This window comes from Oxyura jamaicensis, chromosome 7 (genome assembly GCF_011077185.1).
Source record: "Oxyura jamaicensis isolate SHBP4307 breed ruddy duck chromosome 7, BPBGC_Ojam_1.0, whole genome shotgun sequence".
Lineage (NCBI taxonomy): Eukaryota > Metazoa > Chordata > Aves > Anseriformes > Anatidae > Oxyura > Oxyura jamaicensis.
This window is the reverse complement of record NC_048899.1, coordinates 16,763,042-16,785,212: the sequence shown is the minus strand read 5'-3', so window position 1 is coordinate 16,785,212 and position 22,171 is coordinate 16,763,042. Positions and strand designations below refer to the sequence as shown.

At 47.2% G+C, this 22,171-nt stretch overlaps 2 protein-coding genes across 2 annotated transcripts in view; both read right to left on the bottom strand.

Moving 5' to 3' along the window:
• Positions 1-5,939, bottom strand: part of ADARB1 (adenosine deaminase RNA specific B1) — an 85,113-nt gene extending 79,174 nt beyond the window's left edge. Inside the window, exon 1 of the mRNA XM_035332310.1 lies at positions 5,793-5,939. The gene's annotated coding sequence lies outside the window, so the exon portion shown is untranslated. The remainder of the gene's footprint in view (positions 1-5,792) is intronic.
• A 1,518-nt stretch (positions 5,940-7,457) lies between these two features.
• FAM207A (family with sequence similarity 207 member A) lies at positions 7,458-21,349 on the bottom strand. The gene is made up of 4 exons (XM_035332136.1): positions 21,281-21,349; positions 16,545-16,698; positions 10,111-10,179; positions 7,458-8,113 (listed from the first exon to the last, which is right to left on the bottom strand). Exons 1-4 carry the CDS (start codon positions 21,309-21,311, stop codon positions 7,987-7,989), a joined length of 381 nt encoding a protein of 126 aa, XP_035188027.1. The 5' UTR covers positions 21,312-21,349; the 3' UTR covers positions 7,458-7,986.
• Positions 21,350-22,171: the final 822 nt, after the last annotated feature.

Here is a 22,171-nt window from a genome sequence, read left to right as displayed (position 1 = left end):
GTCAGTGCAAGAGCTGAGTCTCCATGTGACCAACCAACAGAAAAAAATTGCATTGCTCTTGAGTGAGATTAACCCACAGGGTGGTCGTTTAGCTACTCAGCAGTGTCAGAGCACAGCTCCTCCCCTTTCAGCTATGGCATCGTGGAGTTTGGCACATGCATTCACAAGTTTTTTTACAAAAACATGAAGTGTTCCTCCCTAAGGAGGATGCCAAACCATCAAGCACAAGCAAATCAAGCAGAGAATCTCTGTGGTTTAAGGAAGTGTCAACGTCACGGCCTCCCCTGGACATCACAAATCAGCAATAAAATAGGAGGAACTGAGGCCAGGAGCTTCAGAGAGGGCAGACACTGTTGGGATGCTCTGGAGCCTGGGTTTGACCACCCTACCACCTGGGAAAGCCTGTGGAGAGCCAAGGGCTGGGAACAGCAATATCCTCCAAGAAAGCAGCTCTCCTTCTTGCCTCCCCCTTGCATGTGCTGATTCCTACCCCTTAACACATCAAACAGAGGTAACGTCTGACAAATGGCATGTTTAAATATGGAACAAGTTTTCAGCTGTGAGAACAGTCTGTCCTCTCTTCTGCCATTCATCCATCCGTCCTGCCAGGCTGGCTGAGCATGGGACAAAGGGGTGCATGTGCTGGAGTTGTTATCTCTTCTTATATCTTCTTCCCCTAGGAGGATGTTCCAGCATCATCTGCTTCACCTACACAGGCCCTGACATTTGTTCCCTTTGCAGCAGCTTCCTGTTTTGGATATTTCTTTGTCTCAGCTTCCTCTTCTACTTGTGCCACTGAAATCAATATAACTATCCCAGGAAGATCAAGTGAATGATGTGTTACACGCCACATTTCAAGCTGTCAACATCCTACGCAGTAAACTGCAGGCCGAGCATCATCAAGTGTCCCAGAGCCTTACTAGCACCAAACAAACCAGCGCTGCCTCTGGCAGCCTCTTGAACACCACTGAGCTTCTCCGCCCCACCAGCCCCACTACACAGCTGAGTTTCCCAGCAGCCACGACAGCCTTCAGACATCTTGGCTGGATTCCTGTCTCCCAGCTGTGCCTCACTTGGTTGCAAAGAGAGCCTGTGCTAGACTAAAACACCAAAATCCTCGCTTGACTAAAGCTGATGGCAGCTGGCTGCACAAGGGGTCTGGACCTCCCTGCCACATCCTCACTGCCCCATGGCAGCAGAGCAAACCCGCAGGTGGCATCAGGGGATTGATGGAGCTCTACCATAGTCACAGGGACAACGAGCCACAGGGAGCTGACACACATGGATCTGTACAGCAACAGGAGTGCTTCGTGTACAAATCACAGCAAGTTCAAACGGGGTAACTGACACCATCCCAGGGCAGAGGCACACCCCTTCTGGCATGAAACACTGATCGTTAAAGCAGAGAGAAACCCTTAGATTATATTTTGATGTAGCCTACTTGAAACCAGTGATCTGGGAAATCCCAGAGCATTTGGATGCAAAGGTCTAAATCTTAATGATACTTCTGGCAAAGCCCTGCTTTGTTTGTCCTATTTAACAACATCTTCATAAGGAAACAATTGACTTTGTTAAGAAAAAAAGCCACCACACAAATTCTCACGCCACTGTTCATCCAATAAATCTCCAACAGAAGAGTTGATCTTGACACAGTCCCAGTATGAGCTGCTGGAACTCCCCCACCCACCCACCCAGGCTTATGGACTGGGCTGAGAATTAACAAGCTGTGACTCCTGCTCCTCGGGCGCCAACAAAGGACCAGCTTCACGGAGCTGAACATGATCATTTATTCTGTATGTTTTTGGAAATGTTTTTTTCAGCATATAATGCATTTTCCTTTCATCTGTGCATCTTATCACCTTCAAATATTTAGTGGTTTGGTTTTTTTTGTTGTTGATTTTAATCACAAGTCTAACTTTGATACATAAATTTGCGCTTAGGAGGTGCAACCCATTTCAAAACTTTTTTTTTTTCCCCCAAGAAACCAAAGGAGTTGGGGTTCTCAGATCAGAAATTCATCTCAGTCTACCACTGGGCTCCTGGCAGCAGCATGCCAAGCCAGATGCCCCTCAAGCAGTGTTCCCCGGGTCTCATCCAGCCGCTGCTCTGCTCCTGCCCTGAAATGCAGCTCACTAGCTGCTGAGAGGCAACACAGTCTTTTGCAGAGAAAATGTCTGAATTGGCCTCTTTGTCAAAATAACAACACAAAGCCAGCTACCAGATAAATGCCTCGCACTGAAGCAAACTGCAAGAGCAGATGCCCAGACAGTTATGCTGGGGAAGATTTACCATCACAGGGTATGATTTTCCCTTGCAAGGAAACAGCAAGTACAGAGATAAAGGAGATCCAATTAACAAAGCTTTACATGGATTTCCAAATGGCACGTGGCAATGCTCTTAAGCTCTTAAAGAATGCTCAAAAGCTTTTAAAGAAACTGAGCTGCTGCAGGATAAGAGGTAGAGACCTCCTGGGATTAGAAACTGGTTAAAGGTCAGGAAGTGAAAAGCAGGAGTAGGACTTCATCCCTCAGAGAAGGAATCCCTGTGAATCTGGCTTGTTCTACATCTCCTTGGGTATGCTGGAAAAAGGCAGGACAAGGCAAGGTGATGACATGTCTCAGCAGGACAGCCATCAAGGGCAGAAAAAGCAATGGACAAAGGATGCCGCAAGAAAAAACTATGGTGAAACCCATGCCTCAGGGCAGGGACAAGCCACTAGCAAAACTGTGGTCAGATGATTCACCTCCCTCCTCTCTCATGCAACGTATGGATGAAAGGAAGATGTGATGGTGCCAATCTTGTCTGCTTCCAAAACACTGAGCAGCTCAGTATTGCGTGCAACTGTATTTCCTCAGGCTCCCTCTTGCTGCTCTTGCTACATCTGCAAGGAACCCATCTTGGGTTAGCTTCAGAAGTACTTGCACTGTAGATAACGAGCAAAATAAACACCTCCATGTGCCCAAGAGGCTTCATGAAATCTGGGTAATGTAAGGATCAGCTATGGGAGAGGGCATCTGGAGGGAAAAATAAAGCCTTGCTTCACTTGCTGGAGTGTGCAAGAGGAAGGTCACTAATGCTGGGTCTCTGCTCTGCCAGGCATACTCAGATTTTACCCCATTCTTTCTTCGCTGGAAGTGGAAGAGTCACTGTAGCTTGAACCTCTCAGATCCTCCTGAACACTGGGCTGGCAACACACCCTGCAGCACGACTGGCCAGAGGCAGCTTGCTGACCGGAGCAGTCCCCATGCTGTGCAGGCAGAGCATGCAGGGACAAGGATGGAAGAAGGAAGTTCAGCGCTACTTACTATTCAGAGGAAAAATATGTCTTTCTACTGCCCCAGGATCTCCATTTCTGCAAGCCACTGTGCTCCCCGGGGAACTGACTTGTGCAGCTGGATGGGCAACAAGGCCCAGCCCAGGCTGCAGCACGGAAAACAACAGCTGGGCTGAGTCACAGCCTGCTCGGGTCCCAGACAGCAGAGAGGAGCAACCATGCTGAAGCAGGGGCCCAATGCTTCCATACCAGTGCTCTGCACTCGTTGCCACTGGCACCCCAAGCACTGGGTGAGGAATGCAGCCAAGGGCCAGGAGTTGCACCAGACCAAGGCATGAGCCTGTGCTTCACCATGCTTTCATGAGACATGCAGCTGGCCTGATGCAACCTCTGGCCAGAAGAAACAAAGAATGAGGTGCCATTGCTGGTACCAGGGAGAAACATAGGTGTTCCAAAAGCTGCTATAAAAAAAAAAAAAAAAAAAAAAAAAAAAAGCCTTTGCAATCTGTGAATCAAGGACAACTACCCATGAGCTGCTGGTAAAGGAGAATCTCAGTCCACCCACCTCACTGGGTTCTTTGAGTGTAGCAGAAAATATCCACTGGCACCACCAGATGGGCAGGATACCCAGGTTTCTGCTTTCACATACAGTTTCTGTGAGCAAAATCACCAACAAGAAAGAAAAGCAGCTGCAAAAAGCAGCCCTATTTTTTTTCCAGCCCTGAGTTTGCAGTACATTCACTGCTTACTCACATCTTGCAAAGTCTAGAGCTGCCAGGTCAGGCCCCCACCCTTCCCTCCAGCATAACTACCCTTTACAGCTTGGAAGCTATTTTTTCCCACCCTGCTATCCTAAAGAAAACAAAACAAACAAAACCAAATAAAAATCAACCAAATAAACAAACAACAAAACCCATCAACCAACCAAACAACCAACTATCCAACCAAAAAAAAACACGTGAAAGCTTTTTTCATCCTGAAAACATGCCAACTGAGAAGACAACTTTGCGTCCCAGATGCCTGTTTCCTGGCAGATTGTAAGTTCTTTGCTCAACTGCAAGGATGGTGTGGGCAGGAGATGCCTGCAGCAGCAGGCTGTGAACTACGCTTTCAAACAATCATGTTTAACTGCTGCTAAATAGGCAGGGGACCAAAATTTTCAAACGCTGGGCTAAGCAATGCAAGAACTAGACAACATGAGCCCATCCAAGGTAAAGAAAAGGCATGCCACGTGATGCACAGTGATACTGCACATGGAGATGAAAGGCCACCAGCATGAGCACAGCCACCATACAGCATGGAGTGGGGTCACTCAGATCAACGCCTTCACTGCTGCTATCACCCACCTCTCCAGTTACCCCTTTGCTTCCCAGGTAATAAGACCTCAGCTGTCTTGGCTCCCAGTGATTTGAAAGGAAAGGATGAGACACGGCAACCACACTGAGCAGGGGAAAAGTGTCAGATGACTGAGCTGTTGGTGTCCAAATTTACAGTGACAGATCAATTCTACTTACCTGCTTTAGCCATAAACATTGCAGCTGGCAACCTAAAGGCACCAGGCTGAGACATGTGAACAGTCCCTGCTTTGATGCCAGCCTGGAAGAGCAACACAAACTACACAAACCCTTCATCCTGACGGTGCCTTTTGAGGGTCCAAAGTGCTCAGGTCTGGTTTTACACACAGAAATCCCTTTTCCACTCCAGACCCAAACTTCTGGGCTTCTTCTATCACTAATTACACCGGATGAAAAAAAGGATGCACTCCCGTTAGAATTTATTTTTCAGAGACAAAACAAGGCGGTCCCTTGGCATGTGACCCACAGCAATATCTACCCCAGAACCTACCTGTACCTAGCTCTTCTGCCAGCTGAGAATCTGCCCTAACACTGCAGATCAGGCCATCCAAGCAATAATTCAACTTGAAGCTAATTGGAACTGTCTGTGAGAAGGAAACTAATCGTCTAGTAAGACAGAAAATGATATCCTTTCAGATTTCTTTTCACCCCAGGGACAAGTTATTAGGAAGAAACTGGTGTGGAGTAAAATGGGCATGGGACCATCCAACTAACCCTTCAGAGGCCTTAAAGGATGGTCTTGTCAGTCAGGCACAATGCCCAGGAGATTCGTGCTTGTTGAACAAAAGCACTGCTCCTGCTGGAGCACAGTCAGAATGCACAGCCTGCATCTCTGAGGGGAGGGATATAGGCAGCCAGATCATGCCCACAGCACAAAACCCAGGATGGAATTTCATAAACTTGCCCATGGCTTCTCTCTATCTCACCACTTTATGACAGTGCAGAGCCGCACATTACCAGTGCTGTGAATGGAAGTGCACGGGCACAGGTCAGCCACTGCATGATCTGGCCCTGCAAGGAGGCCAGGACTCTCTTCATGTGTTATGAAAACATGGTATCTAAAAGTATCTAAAAAAACCCAAGGCAAAGAGAGATGTAAACTCCCACACAGTACAGAATAAAAGCAATAAAAGTCCTCCAACGTGTCATGAAAGTCTTCTTACCTGCCTCCTGCCCTCCAGACATGCTGAGTGCCCTATTCACTTGCTAGTGAACAAGAAGACAAGAACAAGAGGAGCAATCTTTATATTCCTTTGTACTTGGATGTCTTCACCTTCTTCTCTTGCCTTCCCTCCTTTTAAGCACAGGATCCTGTCTTTCTCAGGAGCCAGCTAGCTACAAGACAGAGGAAATGGGTTAACACTATGCTTATGGACAAAACGAAGCTCAAAACCTCAGCTTGGTCCATATCTCAGTCACATCTTGTGCTGCTGGGAGCCACAACCAACAATAGCAGCCACAGGCCAGCACTTCAGAGCTGGGGTTGCAGCTCACTGGAAGGAGAGCTATTAGTGCACAGTGTCCTGGTCCCAGGGCCACCTTCATTATGTCCAGCCTGGCTCACAGGAGCATGAGGCACAGAGGGAGCTGCAGGGGACTTCTCTGGCACAAGTCACAGGCGCTAGGAATGGAGGGCCTCGAGGGGAAGACTCAGTTTCCTTAGCTCTGCTGCTCTCAGAGCAACTGCTGGGAACAAACCCACACTGCCTGCACAGAGCACGTCCTCAAAGCCCACGGGCTCCATCTTCATTTGGAGTGACCACACATCTGCAGGCTCCTCATGCCAGTGAACCTCTTCCAGCCCCCCTCCACTTCCTAAATGCTCTCAGGCCTGGAGCAAAGCACAGGCAGAGGGTCGCAGAGGGGAAACAGCTTGTGTTTCTCTCCTACAGGTTGCTTTACTTGGGAGGCAGGCAGCCAGCAGGCCAACAAAGATCAGTGTTCACTGCTCCTGCCTGACATCAAAACTCCTCTTAACACATTTAATTCACCTCGCTTTCCACAGTCACAACCACCTTCACAAGCACATCAGATGGGAAAAAAAAAATCCCTGTTGTTCCTTACTCTACAAGTACCTCCTTGGAGAAAACATCTGTCAAACCCCTCTGCTCCCCTGGGCATGCACCTTTTCTACAGCTGTGTCAGTTTCTGGAGACGGACACTGAAAGATAAAGCAAGTATGGTGAGAAGAACACTGGACTGGTAAAGTGACCAACTGACCAGTCCACCTAGACTGTCTTGCTCACTGAGACAGAAATCAGAAAGTGCTAACAGAGAGGAGAGGAGACTGGGGAGGGGAGGGGATGAAATGGAGAATGCAGGCAGTGTCTATTGCCAGCTGAGGGATGCAGGGCGAGAGGGCTGAAGGACTCTGGAGAAGGGTGAGCATGTTCTCATAGTGCTAACCCCAAATCAGAGCCAGGCCTTCTTGTGGTGCCTCCTGCCAAGTGAACTCTGGCAGCTCCCACCACCCGACTAGTCCAAAAGCTCACCTCCCACCAGGTCCCACCTGTCCACTTCCCTCACTCCTCCCACCACAGCAAGTCACACTTTCCATTTGCTCCCAAGATTCCCAGACTCCACTCCAAGCGATCTTCCTGGGGCTTTCTCCCTACCCCTGTGTGACCATGGGCTGAAGCAAGCCTTTATTGTGAGTTAAACATTATCTGCAATGATTTCAGGTGTCTTCTGTTGCATGCTGCAGCAGCAGTCTAGTGGTTCACTACACACTTGGAAGAAAAAACATTCTTCTAAGTAATTTTTCCAGTGATGGGAATAAGCTCATATTTCAATTAGTACTTACCAAAACAAGAGCCAGACAAACTCAGTACTGTGTGAATGCATTTATTCCAAAGCTAAATTCTTCACATAAAACAATGTCTCTGAACAGCAGCATCAATCCTTACAGAGATTTGCAACAACCTTCTGGGTCCCACGGCTTGGGGTCTTAAACAATCACAAAAGAACGGCACTGAACCTCTTTTCATAGTTGTCAGCAAGGATTGGGAGGGGAGGGAAGAAAATGCAGATACATTGCCAGTGGCACAAGTTAAGAAATTGTGCCTGCTCACAAGAAGAGAAGAGGTGTCAAGACACTTCACAGGGAGCTTAATGTCTGCACAAAGATCTCGCAGAACACCCCGCTCTCTGCAGGCTGCTTGCCAAGGAGCAGCAGCCACTGTCAGGAGAGAACTGTATTATTCCTGCAGACAGAAAACAGGACTGTTGGGTTTAAGAATATGCTGGACTCTTTCTGAGGACTGACGTGGCTGAGAGGTCATGTTAGTGATGCGTGCTCGTTTGTGGCCTGGAACCCTTGCACCAGCTCCAGCTGCATATTTGGTCCCAGCTGATACCCTAGAGAGGTTTACCTTCCTCTTCCTGCCTCAGCCTCTTGGAGAGATGCTCACTGATGGCCATGAGGGGGTTGGCTTTGTACGTGGGATTTGCAATGACCTTATGAAACCACGCCACTTCCTCCTCTCTGAGGAGAGAAAAAAAAACACACAATTGGTTCATGCAAAAGGAACTGAGGAGATAAGAAAAAAGCTCATAAAGTAGTGGGTTTCTATACAGACAGAATTGCCCTCAGTGTAAACCTCGGAAAGAAATGATGCAAGAAATAGACCTAAATTATCCAAGGACAATGCTCAAATTGCTGATAGCTCTGTGAGAGCCAGCGGCTCAATCTCATGTCACAGACAGAAAATATTAGTGTCCCTCATAACTTGGAATTTTTTTAAGAGCTTTTCACTAGTAAATTGGGAAAAAGAGATTGTGGGTATCTGGTAAATCCATTCAGAATGAAAACTACTTCATAGCGCATGAGCACAGAAGCAGATTCTGCACTTGAGAGCCCATCTCCTGACTGTTTATTGCTCAGTATAGAGGCTTGGTAATCCTACAAGCAACACTCCTTAGACACCATGACAGAATTACCTCTCTGTAACACTTGGTCACAGCTGTTTGCTGTGAAAATGATCTTTTAAAAAGCAAACAAGCAGGGAGGAAAAAGAACAAAGCAGGAGTGCAAAAATAAATTAAAAAATATTTTTCATGTAAGTCACATCCATTGCGGCCTCGCCGTCTCTCCATACCCCAGCCAGACACACTTCCGTGTTCTTGGTGGTAGTTGCAATCAGCAGAGTGCTCTTCAGCTTGCAGCGTGTAGTAGCTAGTTTCCTCCCTACTATAGCCCTTCCCCTTCAATGTTGGTCCTAGCCCTCAAGGAGGAACACAGAGAGAAGTCAAACCTGAAGCTTGGGTTGTGGCAGCTGGGGCAATGCGGGGAGGCATTGCAGCACAGATACTAGGGAGTTTCAGGCAGTAAAGGATGTTCACAGAGTGCTGAAGAGTAATGTTGGGATCTGTAGACTGTTCTCAGCCCCAGTGTGAAGTGGAATAGCCCAGAACTGACGGAAACAGCAGAAGAAGGCATCATAGAAATCAAGTACTCTCAGATTACAGGGCCTATCTCCAGGAGAACTGTGCTGAGGGACAATGAAGTTCTTGATGCCTGGTGTTGGTATAAAATATCCAATAGATTATACAGAGGAAAAAGGAATTGCTAGATTCTTAGCAAAGTCCAGGAATTATTAAAAAGTAATTGAGTGCTTCATTTCACAAGAAACGGTTTGGCAGACGCCAATGCACAGCTGTCCCCGGACGGGATGTGAGGCTTTTAAGTTGACATTCCAGAGGTGTTCCAGCAGAGCAGCTGGAAGCCGACTGCAGACATTCAAGAGCTCCTCACCTACGCGACCACCCAAGGCTTTCCAGAAGTGTATCAGCTAAAACTACATGGGCCTAGTGTCTTAAGAGACAGAGCCACGGCTGAGAGCTGCAGCCCCAGCTCAGCAAGCTGAGAAAAGGGACGTACCTCCTGGTTGATAACCACATTGTCTGTGCCACACAGAGGGACACAGCATGTGCATTGTCACTTGGTACAGCCAAAAATCAAGACAACTGTGGCCAGTAGAAACAGTTGGTGTGGGTTTGTCTTGAAAGCCCGGAGATCTTACATAGAAGGCCCAAACCAGGTCCTTCTTTTCAATAAGATGGGAAAAATGAATTCATTAAGGAGCTAGGGCAGCTTCCTGTGCTCTCTTAGATGTTATATGAAACAGAAGTGCAAATGGACTGAAACCATCCAGAACTGACTGAGTCTGGAAGGGACTGAAACAGAAGGACACCTGGAAATAGCCTGCACTATGTAAAGGGGAGATTCAAAGCTGCCACCAGTTCTAGGGCCTTCAGGTGCATAAAGATTGAAACACTGGAACTGTTTGCACAGAGAGGTTTTGTGATCTTCATCCTTGGAGATACTGAAAACCCAGTGGGATGTGGTCCTCAGCAACTGGCTGTTAGGTGACCCTGCTTGAGCAGAGGGGTGGCCTAGAGAGCCTCCAGAGGTCCCTGCCAACCTCAACCATTCTGCGATGCTGAGCAGGAAGACTGGACATCTGATAATTGAGTACTTACAAAAGCCTGCGTTTCTGAGCTTGTTTCATCAGACAGAAGTCCACTGGTTCTGACTTTGCTTTTACGTGCCTGTGGAAAGAAGCAACACAAGTGAGTAAGTGCTAATAGCGGAGAGATAATTTATTTATTGCTGAGGAGATGGAAAGAATTCAGTGACTCTCCATCTGCCTTCCCAGAAAGTACTACTCCTGTATGGAAATTGTCCTGAAAGTTAATTATTTCCACAGCCAGACAGTACTGGAGATATAGACTCCTTCCGCCACACACTGACAGCTCTGGAGTCATGACTGAACATGCAGGAGGTAAATGAACTAAAGAAAAATTGAATTACTTATTTCTCGAATGGGTCATTAGATGACCATGCCTAGATGTCTGATTTCTGCTTATCTGTAACTTCCAGGTCAAACCAATACTGTTGCTGAGAGAAGATCCCACTGATCCCCCTTCCCCACCAGTCACGTTACCCCTGCACATCTTGCGTTCCTTGCTAACGCTGCAGAGCTCTAGCATTTGCACACGTAGTTTATAGGCAGTGCCATGGTTACTTAGCAAGAACAGGAAGCTTCCAGCCTTGCTACTGACCAGTCCTGCAGTGGGACCACTGGTATATGAGGCATCACTTCTATTTTAAGAATAGCAGTATTCCTTTCTCCCTGCGAACGTATCCTCACCAAAGGTTTGCCAGTATAAGTTAGCTGCAAACAGATTAGCTGAAGGGAAAGCACAACAGAGCCTTCTCTTTTGCAATCAAATATAGGCCCTAAAACCCCACAAAATTACTAGACAACTGATTCATTCTCAGGAACACAGGATGATGCGCAGCTGAGGTACAGCGGCAAGCATAGATCCGCACTCTCTGCACCCATTTCCTATTGCTGGGCAAAGTCCAAGAAGACCAGAGGTGTAATCCCATTCTGCACAGGTGATGAAAGTATGTGATGCCTAAGGCCAAGCAGCAGCAGAGATTTATAATAAAGACAACTGCTGAGCCCAAGCAAGGGACGTGCAGGAAGGGAAGGGGCTGCTTTTGTGACTTGAAATGCACAAGGAAGGAAAGCTGTGGGAAAACTAGAGAGCAGGAAAAAAAAAAAAAAAAAAAGCCACTGAACTAGAACAGCAATGGCATGGTGGCAGCTGATGGGCAGAGCTTCTGCATGCAGGTGCTCTGAGTTCAGAGAAAATCAGGACCTTGGAAGGGAAGGAGGGATCTGACTGAAGATGAGAACTAGTAAGGGACAGCACAAGGCATTGATTGCTGCAGTATCAGAGCCTACGCCTGCTCCTACCAAAGGATCACATGACATAAAGCCTTGGGCAACACAGTGAAAATAAACCAAAAGGCAGGAGCCTGATCTCACACTAAATCTATGCATCAGGCTCCCAGCCTGGCCACAGCAGGACTACGTGACTCTCCCTGCTGTCACCTCTGAGAGTGCATTGGGGAAAAGAAAAAAAAAAAGGTCCCCTTCTGTTTTCCTCTCTGACCTTCTACCCTCCATGCTTTTATTCTGCTATTTTCCCATTCTCCCTTTCCTCCTCACCACCTGCTCCATGCCCCTCTATTTCACTATCCCTCCCCATCTGATCAGTTCCTGCTCCTCCTCCTCATCTCTCCCTCTCTCAATCCTGGCTCATTTCATTTTTCCTCAAGGAGGATGCTGGTGCACTCAAGCTGACAAGGGCTGCTCTCGCCACTGCCCCAATCACATCTGATTTCCCTCCAACCCAGGATGGTGCGCCCCAGTGCCAAACCTCTCTGACAAACCAGACAAACCCAAACAAAGTGAATGTACATCAGCCAGCCTCCACAGCACACAGCCTGCAAAGGAAACGGAAGGCAGGCAGATCAATGTCCACACGCTGCTCACATACCCTGCAGTCCCTCTCGAGGTCACCCTGGCACTGCTGGTGTTACACAACAGACCTGACAGCACATGAGGAACAGTGATCAGCAGGAGCAGACAAACAGCTCTCATCATGCTGCTGCACCCACTGGTATTGCAAGACACAGAAAAAGCAGGAAGCATCTCTGCTCTCCTCACATTCATTAACCACTTGGCACAGGAACAGTTCCCTGGTCACAGTCCCAGTTTGCCGGGCTTGCTCATGGAAGCAGAGAGAAATCCCTTCAGAAATGGGATGGCAATCCATGGTCACCAGAGCAGGGTCTTGCAGACTCTGGTATGCACCACCAAGTTGCCATGGCAGGCCCTTCAAAGATGAGCAGCTCTGCAGAAAGTGAGGATGAGTGAATAAAAGCCTTTTTCAAGTACATCACAAGGCCCTTCAAGATCATGTGCCCCAGAGGGACGCATGCCTCTGCAGCGTACCAGGAGAGCTGGCCTGCATCAGGGTGCACCAGCACACTTTTGCTTTTAGCCACTCCACTATTTTAAAGGGCTCAGTGCTTCTGAAAGCTTTTCAGTGCTGTGCAACAGCTCTGCCCCACTGGTCTGGCACATCTGAAAGGTTGTTGCCTGACTTTCCCCAACCAAACCACCAACATGCTGCCTGCTCACTTGGACTGCGAATGCTAGCCCTGTTTCACTACACTTCATTGCCTTCATCCATTATAACACTGAATAAAATCTCACTGTAATACTCTCTTACCCAGCAGGAGATCAAATTCCTGGAGAATCTAATCTTTTATTAATAACGCTGACAAATCACCGGAGTATTACCCTTCATTTATGTAATGATTCAAATCCTATAAAAGCTTTCTCTGACTATTTCAAACACTTTAGTGCACACATCCTCATGCAGTACAGGAAACCACAAGCCAGCAAACAGACTGCTTCCACGGAAGAAGAGCACCATAGCTCCTTCATGGCTCTACCAAGGGGGACTGCTTTTTGGCTGACATATCACAGGCAATCTGTGTGACACCAGTTGAAGCCAAGCTCCCACACCTGCTGTGCCACCTGCCGACAGTGCTGACCAATTCCAAATTCTCAGCCAAAGCAGGACTTCTCTACCCTCCTGTGCCACAGTGCCACTGGGTTTTCTAGGTATCACAGCAGTGCAGCATGAGCTCAGGCTTCCAGCAAGAGACGGGTGCTGCCATGAGATCTGGGTTTGGAGAGAAACAGATCCGTCAGTGCTTCTCCAACAATGTCAAGCTACAGATCTGTGCAAGACCACAGAAATCTTCCACGAGTACCACACGTCTTTTGCCATAAAATGTATTGCAATCACTGATTGTAGTGAGTCAGCTGAAAGGACTGTTTTGGCTAGTATTCTGCCTTGAGTTCTGCAGCAGATGGCCAGGGAGGGGTAAGAACAGGGAAAGCGTATGGCCACATCCTCACCAGCATTCACAGCTCAGAGACTTTGAGCCAGTTGCTGTTTATATACTTGCAGTAACACTCCACAGCACTCTCTCACTGGACTTGTAGGTCTCACCTGAACCCACAGGTTTCCCATAGTCACGATATCCCTCAGCTAGGAATGGTGCAGCACGAGAGCCTCCTTCTGTTTGCACTGAATCTGCAATTTGCTAGCTTTGTTTGATGTCCCTTATTTCTCATAATGGAGAAGATGAACTATTTCCTAACCACGTCACACTTGATTTTATGGACTATTACATTTCCAAGCCTTTTTGTCTCCAACTCCTGTCCAGGCTGAGGACTGCCAGCTCACTAAGTGACCCCTCGGTGCAAAAGCTGTGCCAGACCCTTCATCACCATCCTTGTTAGCCTTCTCTGAGCCTTTCTGAGTTCTACTCTATCTTTTGAGATTAGAGTAGTAGATTACATATATAATAGACTACACACATATATATTTGTAATGGAGAAAGCAACCTACCTGTTTTATTTCCCCTGTACATAGTTTCTGCAAGCCATTTCCCTAGACAGCTGGAACTCAGCCTCCAAGAGGGCTGGGAGACAGTGATGAGGGAGAACAGCTCCTGAACACAACCTGGAGTAAGATGCTACATATGGCTGTGGCACATTATCACAGAAAGAGGGCAAATCCACCTGCTTATGCTCAGATTCAGCCCTGGCCCAGAACTCCACTCAACCAACTCTCAGTGCTTTGAAGACTGCATGTGTACTTTTGCTACTTATTCCCACTTAAAGAGAGGACAGACTGACTGAATGGCTGCTTAAAAAAAAAAAGTTATTCAAAGAATTAGAAGCCAAGTTAAGGAAGAAAATATTTTCCCATGCTTAGATGCAAGGTACTTGGTTGCTGTTTGTCTGAGGGGTGACTTTTCAGGAGAACAGAGAACTGCCAGCTCAGCCATGCTCTGTAGCTGGGCATCCCATCTGGGTCAGAGTTCATTTCTGAGGCATCCATCAAATCACATGAGGTTTCATGGTAGTTCCAGCCTTGATCTTCAACCAAAGAAGAGTGTGCTCTGCCAGGCAGCTTTATACTTGGCTGTTCTCTAATCCAAATGCTTGCTTGTTATGGTCAAAACAAGCCTCTAGTTCCAACCCATAGTGAGCAACTGGAGAAGAGGTGTGAGCATTTGTGCATCATGCAGAGCTTTTATCCTACACTGGGGGATGCAAAAGCAGTTGCAGCACAGACTGAAGAGCCACGCGGAGCACTGCATTTTCTTTGAAAAGGAAAAAATACAAGGGCAATCAGAATGTGCCCTAAGCCTAGCTGGAATAGTTGAAGTATTATTGTCAGAGGGTCAGAAACAGCTCTTCACTTTCAGTACAGCAAAGGGAAAAGAAAAAACATGTTTCTGCTCTCACCCAAAATCACATCCCAAGCCAACAGGGTGAACAGTCTGGCCAGAGAGTAAAGCTCTGCTCAAAGGGCTTGAACTGCTTCAGGAGGAAGCCTGAAGGTCTGGAAGGACAGAATGCCAGGCTGCCACACAGCCAGAGGCTCAGGCAGGAAGGAAGCCAACAAACTTAGCCAGCAGCATTGTGCTTTGAATCCTAACCCTCCAGATCTGCTCTCCTCTGTCACAGCACAGCTGTGTGAATTTGGGTAAGCCATCATCTCCATCTTCACCACTTGTAAAACAAGAATTAATCCCCTTTGAACAGTATAGATATAACCAGCTAGAGGATGAAGCATCAAACACCATTTGCTGAAAGTGATGTTGAGAACAACTTTCATTACAAAAAACACACCTCAATTGCAAATTCACAGGTGGGCTAAGCAGCATTACATTCTTGACATTTGTGCGTCAGTCCTAACTAACTAACTAACTAACTCCCAGAACATCCCACTTCTCCCAGCCTGTTGCATGCCAAGTCTCATCTGAGCAACACAGTTCCTCTCTTAACTGTGTTTTTAGAAGTGTAGTGGGTTTACCTGGCAAGGTTTTGGCAGTGGGGGGGGGCATAGGGGTGGCTTCTGCGAGAAGAATCCAGAAGCTGCCCCATGTTAGATAAGGGCCCCGCCGCTGGCCAGAGCCAAGCCAATAAGTGATGTTTGTGCCTCTGTGAGAGCATATTTAAGGCAGGGAAAAAAAGTGCTGGAAAACAGCATCTGGGAAAGGGAAAGGAGTGAGAAACAGCCTTGCAGGAGCCAAGGTCAGTGAAGAAGGAGGGCAGGAGGTGCTCCAGGTGCCAGAGCAGAAGTTTGCCTGAGGCCTGTGGTGAGGACCATGGTGAAGCACGCTGTGCCCCTACAGCCCATGGAGTACCACGGTGGGGCAGGGTTCCACGCTGCAGCCCGTGGAGGAGACCACAGTGGAGCAGGTGGATGGGGCCTGGAGGAGGCTGCGGCCTGTGGAGGAACCCTGCAGGAGCAGGTGACCTGGCAGGAGCTGCTGCCCGTGGGAGACCTGTGCTGGAGTAGTTTGCTCCTAATGGATGGACCCTGTGGTACGGACCCATATGGGAGCAGTTCTTGAAGAGCTGCTGCCTGGGGGAAGCCCACACAGGATCATTTAGGAAGGACGGAATCCTGTGGGAGGGACCCCATGTGGAGCAGGGGCAGAGAGTGACGGAGAAGGAGTGACGGAGATGAAGTGTTATGGACTGACCGCAACCCCAATTCCCTGGTCCCCTGCACCACTCGAGGGGAGGAAGTAGAAGAGGGTGGATGGGAAGAAGGCATTTTTGGTTTCTTTCCTTTGTTTCTCACTTTTCTAGCTTGTTAGTTAATAGGCAATAAATCTTACTATCTCCCTACTCTGAGTCTGTTTTGCCTGTCATGATAATTGTTGAGCAATCTCCCCGTCCTTATCTCAACCCTTGAGCCCTTTCCCTTTGAGGAAGGGGAGTGAGAGAGCAGCTGTGGTTGAGCACAGCTGCCCACTTGAGTAAAACCACCACAGACACATTTAAGCTTCTTGTAGAAAGTGATTTCATGGAAAGGGGTGAAACATAGTTGAGAATGAGGTGCTGTTCTCCTAACTGTGGGCATCAAGCTTGCAGTGCCAGTAGATACGAGCTGAGCTGAAGGCCACTTTATCCTGGAGAAAGAAGAGAAATACGCAGCTCATTCCAAAAGACACATACCTCTTGGGTGCCTTCCTGTCCCTGACACCTGCGGTCAGGTCAGAGAGCTCAGGTAGGGCTTCCATCAATGGCTGCATGTCTCCCACAACAGGTGTTGCCTTCCGTTTTGCTTCAGCTTTTTGCTTCTGCTTGGCTAGCTTCACACTTTCTATTTCTGAAACAGAAATAAGACATTATTCGGGTAAGTGGAAATGTTTTTCAAACCATCATCTCATCTCCTCACACAGGCATACAATAGACAAGGGAGAAGTACTTAATTTAATTTGTTCACTTAGGATTGGGCAAGTCAAGGTATTACCTTCTTGGCTCATGGTAGAGCTTAAGCAGGCATACGCTGGATAAACTGGACCCTTGGAAAAGCATAGCACCCAGGGGTAGGCACAGAAGCAGCTGGCTTTTCCTTGTAACCACGCTTACTAATCTCCTTGCAGCAGCTCTGATCAAGGCTGTGTGCACATAAGGATCCAGCATGTTACAGATGTCTTCCTTCTGAGCCAAGGGAGCTGGGCATAGAAGGCTGCAGGCTCCTGCCCCAGTCCTCCAGGCTCCCTTGTGTAGAAATTGGTCCTGCAGCTGCCCAAGCCTTATGGAACCAGCAGTCCCCCTGGCAAGCCTCAGCAGAACATGTTCTCCTCCAAGAGGGCCCACAGAAGCCCAGCACTGTGACAAACCTCCAGGTGAGCTGCAGGATGTCCCCATCTGTCCCCAACACCCCTTGGCAGCATCACCAAAACCAGCCAGAGTTCAGCAGGATGCACAACCTCCTTTTCCTCATGCCACTGGGCCTACAAACCCACTGCACTGCCTTGACAACCACGTGGCTGGTGCTGTAGGGGACACAACGGAGAAGTCCTGCTTCCTTCATGTGCACCCAAGGGAGGCCACACCAGAACCACAGGCCTCTGCTTATGGCCTTGGATGAACACACACTGCGCTCCTCACAGCAAACCATACCCTTCTGACTCAAGGCAGCCAGTTTGTCAGCACTGTTTTTCCTTTACCACATCCATCTTCCTCTGAATCAGACAAACACAACACGAACATATTGCAAGGATGAGCCTCTAAGCTAAGCTGCAAACTCCTCATTTGGACAAGATGGAGTCCAGCAATAGCAGTTATGCAGCCAAGCACATCGACACGGGAAGGCCAAGGGCTTCCAACACAATGCAGCCACAGAAGCAGGACTAAATCAGCAGAAGTATTTTTGGTGGAAACATGAAAGCAGCCAGTCTACAGAGCATAGGCAAGATGCCACTTGGGATTCTGGGTCTAACCCAGCTGCCTACATTCAAGAAAGATGAACTCAAATTCGCTCGCTAGCTGCTTGTTCCTTCAGTATTTTTGTCTCATTTGCCCCCCAGCTAAGCTGTTTCAGTTGAAGAACAACAGTTTTTGATGAACTGCAATTTTTGCTGTACATGGATGTTTGTGACAAATCTGGATTGTAAATGCTTCTCTTCACAGCAATCCCTGCCAAGAACACAGCTTTCTGTTCTGCATCACTTCTTTTTTTGGTCTGGCTTTATGAAGCTGACTACTTCAGTGCTTTCATAAACAGTATGTGCTCAAAATTTTCAGACACCTGATTCTGCACAAACATCCCAAATTCTTTTCCTATGAAGTCTTCTGTGTCTGAGGAACCATACGATATATGTATTTTGAAATGTGCATACTTCTAATCTCTGAAGCATTGCATAATTTTTTTCCCTCTCTAGTCTCTCCTATGATGATTTATTGAAATGAAAAATTTCCAAGTTTTGCATTTGCGCTAATGGACTGAAATTTAGTTCTCAGGGTCCTGGCATCCAATGTCAAGAAAGCAGTCCTGGGTTAAGAAGAGACAAACTCTTGGAAAGATTTATGACAGAAATTTAATCATAACAACTTCAGCAGTCAAAGTTGTGTTCCCTTTTGAGGGTAAGGGGAGCAGGCCAAGCAAATAAGGCAAATCCAACAGTAAGAAATACGTTATATGCATCAAATAAAAATCAATGAGTTTCTGTTTCAGTTGATCGAAGCTCCTTAAAGTCAGTTGAGACAACGTTAGAATGCCAAGCTTCATTCAAGAATCACCATCCCTAGAAATATCATTTCATTTTGTTCTGCCAGCTAATAACAACAGTTTTTCTTACTGATGTTTATATAAGCTTTTTCCAGCTGTTCTCAGTTCTTCCTCAATAAAAAGCTGCACACCTGGTACTAAATTTTTATTTTATTTTATTTTATTTTTATAATAAATCTCAGGGATTTCTTACCATCAGTAAAGCATTTGCCAGAGAACACTGGCCAGAGATTTAGTGAGGAAGTAAAGACAGACAACAATTTCGGTACTTCTGTATCTCTGAAGCACTGCTAATAACTAGTATCTTCTTAGACAGAGGTAGTTTGACCTGAAATCTTCTATCTTGGTGTTCTTTGAAAAGCAAAGCCAGTGCATTTCATTTGTTTTCCCTCAGTTTAGTAATTTTAGAGCCAAGAGAGAAGAAAAGGGGCCATTGTAGGGCCAAAGCATCATATATAATCTTGAGAAAGACTAATGCAGTAAAGACACATAAGCAGAAAGGCATGATTAAAATAGCGTAGGAAGTGTGCTTTTAGGCTCTCCTCACCTCCAAAGTGAGTGACCTGAACTATGGGAGCAGTGCTGTCACCTAGCTCCAGGAGCACGTTCTCTTTCTTGCAGAAGACATGAGTCCCATGTACCCCTTCTACTGCTGATTCTGTGTCACAGAAAACTGCTGAGGGCTTACTTTTCTTCACAATATCTGGTACTGGTCACAGTTAGAGACAGGATATCAAGCCGGGAACATCTCAGCTGCTCTCCAGCAGTCCCTTCCAATGCTCCCCCAACAGTATTGGCTATACACAGAGAACTTCAAGAGCACCAAAACAAAGCGGCAGGCCAGCTGTTAGGACTGCCACAGCCATCTATGTTTTTTGCTGAACAGGGACAATGACGGTTGCAGTTGTGAACGGAATTTGTTGTTTATTGATAGGGAAGAAGCTTTCTTAGCAGTCATGGTATTTTTTTATGTAAGGGGAGACACCTCCACTGTGACTGGTGCAATGACAGGTTGATGGACTCAAGCTCAAAGCACACTGAGAGCTCAGGAGCAGAGAGCATATGGTGCAGCAGAAAGCCACATTGCTCAACACCAAACAGAGTCTGTCAGCAATTCTGTTGGACAGAAAGGTGTTAAGGAAGAAGCCTATCCCAGGAACAGCTCCAGGTGGTAAGAGGAATCCCTCTGCTACTCCCCATCCCTCCAGCAGTACCTCAGAAGCTGACATGGAGAGACTGCTTCTGCTGCCAGCAGAGAGATGCCATTGAGAGAGGAGCTGTGATGTTCCCTGCTCCACCAGGTGAGGAATAGCAAGGTTCTTGCACACATTCTCAAAAGGTCCCCAAACAAGACTACCTCCAACTGTCTCACAGTCCCTGACTCTTGGCTCCCACTAGCACCTGCAAGTGGGTCCCAGACACAGCTGCACAGAGAAGGTAAGACCTGACCTTTAAAGATGATTCACCTTGGTGAAGCCATGCTGGCTGTCTTAGATCACCTCTTTGTCTTGTATGTGCCTTGACATTGCTTCCAGGAGGATCTTTTCCATGATCTTGCCAGGCACAGAGGGGAGGCTTGCTGGTCTGTATTCCCCCAGGTCCTCCTTTCTGCACTTTTAAAATGGGAGTGATGTTCCCCTTTTTCTAGTCACCAGGGATTTTGTATGACTGACAGGACTTTTCAAACATGACGGAGAGAGGGCTCTGCAACTATATCAGCCAATTCCTTCAGGACCCTGGGATGTGTGTCATCAGGCCCCATAAACTCATTCCGCTTCATCAGGTGGTCTTGAACATGTTCTTCGCTTACAGCAGGAGGGACTTTGCTCCCCCAGCCCTCACCTACGGGTTCAGGGAAACAGGAGTTGTAGAAAGCCTGCCTGGCAGTGAAGACTGAGGCAAAGAAGTTGTTGAGTACCTCAGCCTTCTCCATGTCTGTTGTTACCAGTTCTCCCTTCTTGTTTATCAGAGGGGTTACACTCTCCTTGGCCTTTCTTTTTTGAGCAATGTACCTATAAGAATCTCTTCTTATCTTTTGCATCCCTTGGCAAGCTCAGTCCCATCTGTGCCTTGGCTTTCCTGATCCCATCCCTGCACATCCGGACAGCATCCCTGTACCACATGTTCCCAGACCACATGTCCCTGCTTCCATTGCCTGTGCACTTCCTTCTTGTGCCTCAGTCTGACCAGCAGGTCCTTGCACACCCATCCTGTTTTTCTGCCCTTCCTGCTTGCTTTCTTACACAGGGGAATTGAGAGTTCTTGTGCTCTATGAAAAACATCCTTAAAGAGTTGCCAGCTCTGCTCAGCTCCTTTGTCCCTAAGGACAGTGTTCCAGGGGATCCCATCCACTAGGTCTTCTTTAAATAGCTGAAGGTTTTTAAGTAGTCACATTGCACATGGAGAAAGATCAAAAACAAGAGCACAGACTGAATCTCAGTGTAAATGCCTTTTGGAGAGGAGAAAAAAAAACAAAACAAAACAAAAAAAAACTTTTATCCCACATTCTGGGAAGCAGACTTGAAGGTTTCTGAGAAGTGTTCAGACTCCCTGGCCCCCAACCCTCGACTTGCCACAACCCAACACTTTCACCCACAGAAAAATCCATTAGGGTTACCCAGGATTACCCTGTGAGATGTCCCCCCATACAGCTGTGCTTTGGAGGAGTACTTACTCTGTAGCCATCTTTCTTTCCTCAGCTTCATTTTTTCTTTTTTTGAAAGAATTGGTTTTTCTTCTAAACCTAGAAAAAAAGAGAGACATGAGATGGAGCTTGGCTTCTGCACACTAATTCTCTGCTGGACACTTCACAGAGACGGCACTGCAGAGTCTGTAATCTTTTGTTCAACCTTTGTCGCCTTTGGATGTGTCAGCATGTTGGACAGGCTGCCCACAGACTTACATCACATCTCAACTCAGAGCTGAACAAATCAAAATTGGCTCACTGTCAATTAAGAAATAAGGCAACAAGATCAGATCAGCAGCACAGGCCCTGTTTTTTTAGTAGCTCAATGCTTTTCATGAGAATTTTGCACCTCATGTTCTGCATTCCCACAGGAACCTGGCCTGAGTAGCTGGCATCTCCTTCTGAAAGCTAGCCACAACCATTCATCACTCCACAGGCATCCATGTACCAAGACAAGTTGCCACAGATCTCTGTTAGGTCTGGGTTTATTTCCTTTTTGAGGCTGCATGAGCAACAGATTGCTAAACCAAGATAAATCTAATAAACCAGTGAGGACAGACTCAGAGCGCTTACAGTTTCCAGAAGTGGAAGCAAAAAGCAAGTTTCAGTCTGAAAATATGCATACTGATAAAACTAGGAAGACAAGTAATACAGACTGCAGGCATGCAGGGACAGAAGGAAAGGCCTTCTGACACAGCTGCTGGGCAGCCACGTAAGCAATTGGCCCACCCTCAACTTCTGCCCAGACTGCAAGTGGCAGGCAGACAGAGGACTGGAAATGGTCTGAAAAATACAGATCTGTGGCATCCCTAAGTAGCAGCCCATTATTAATAACTTAGAAAAAGGCTAACACCTACTATACACTAAATTCACTATTCG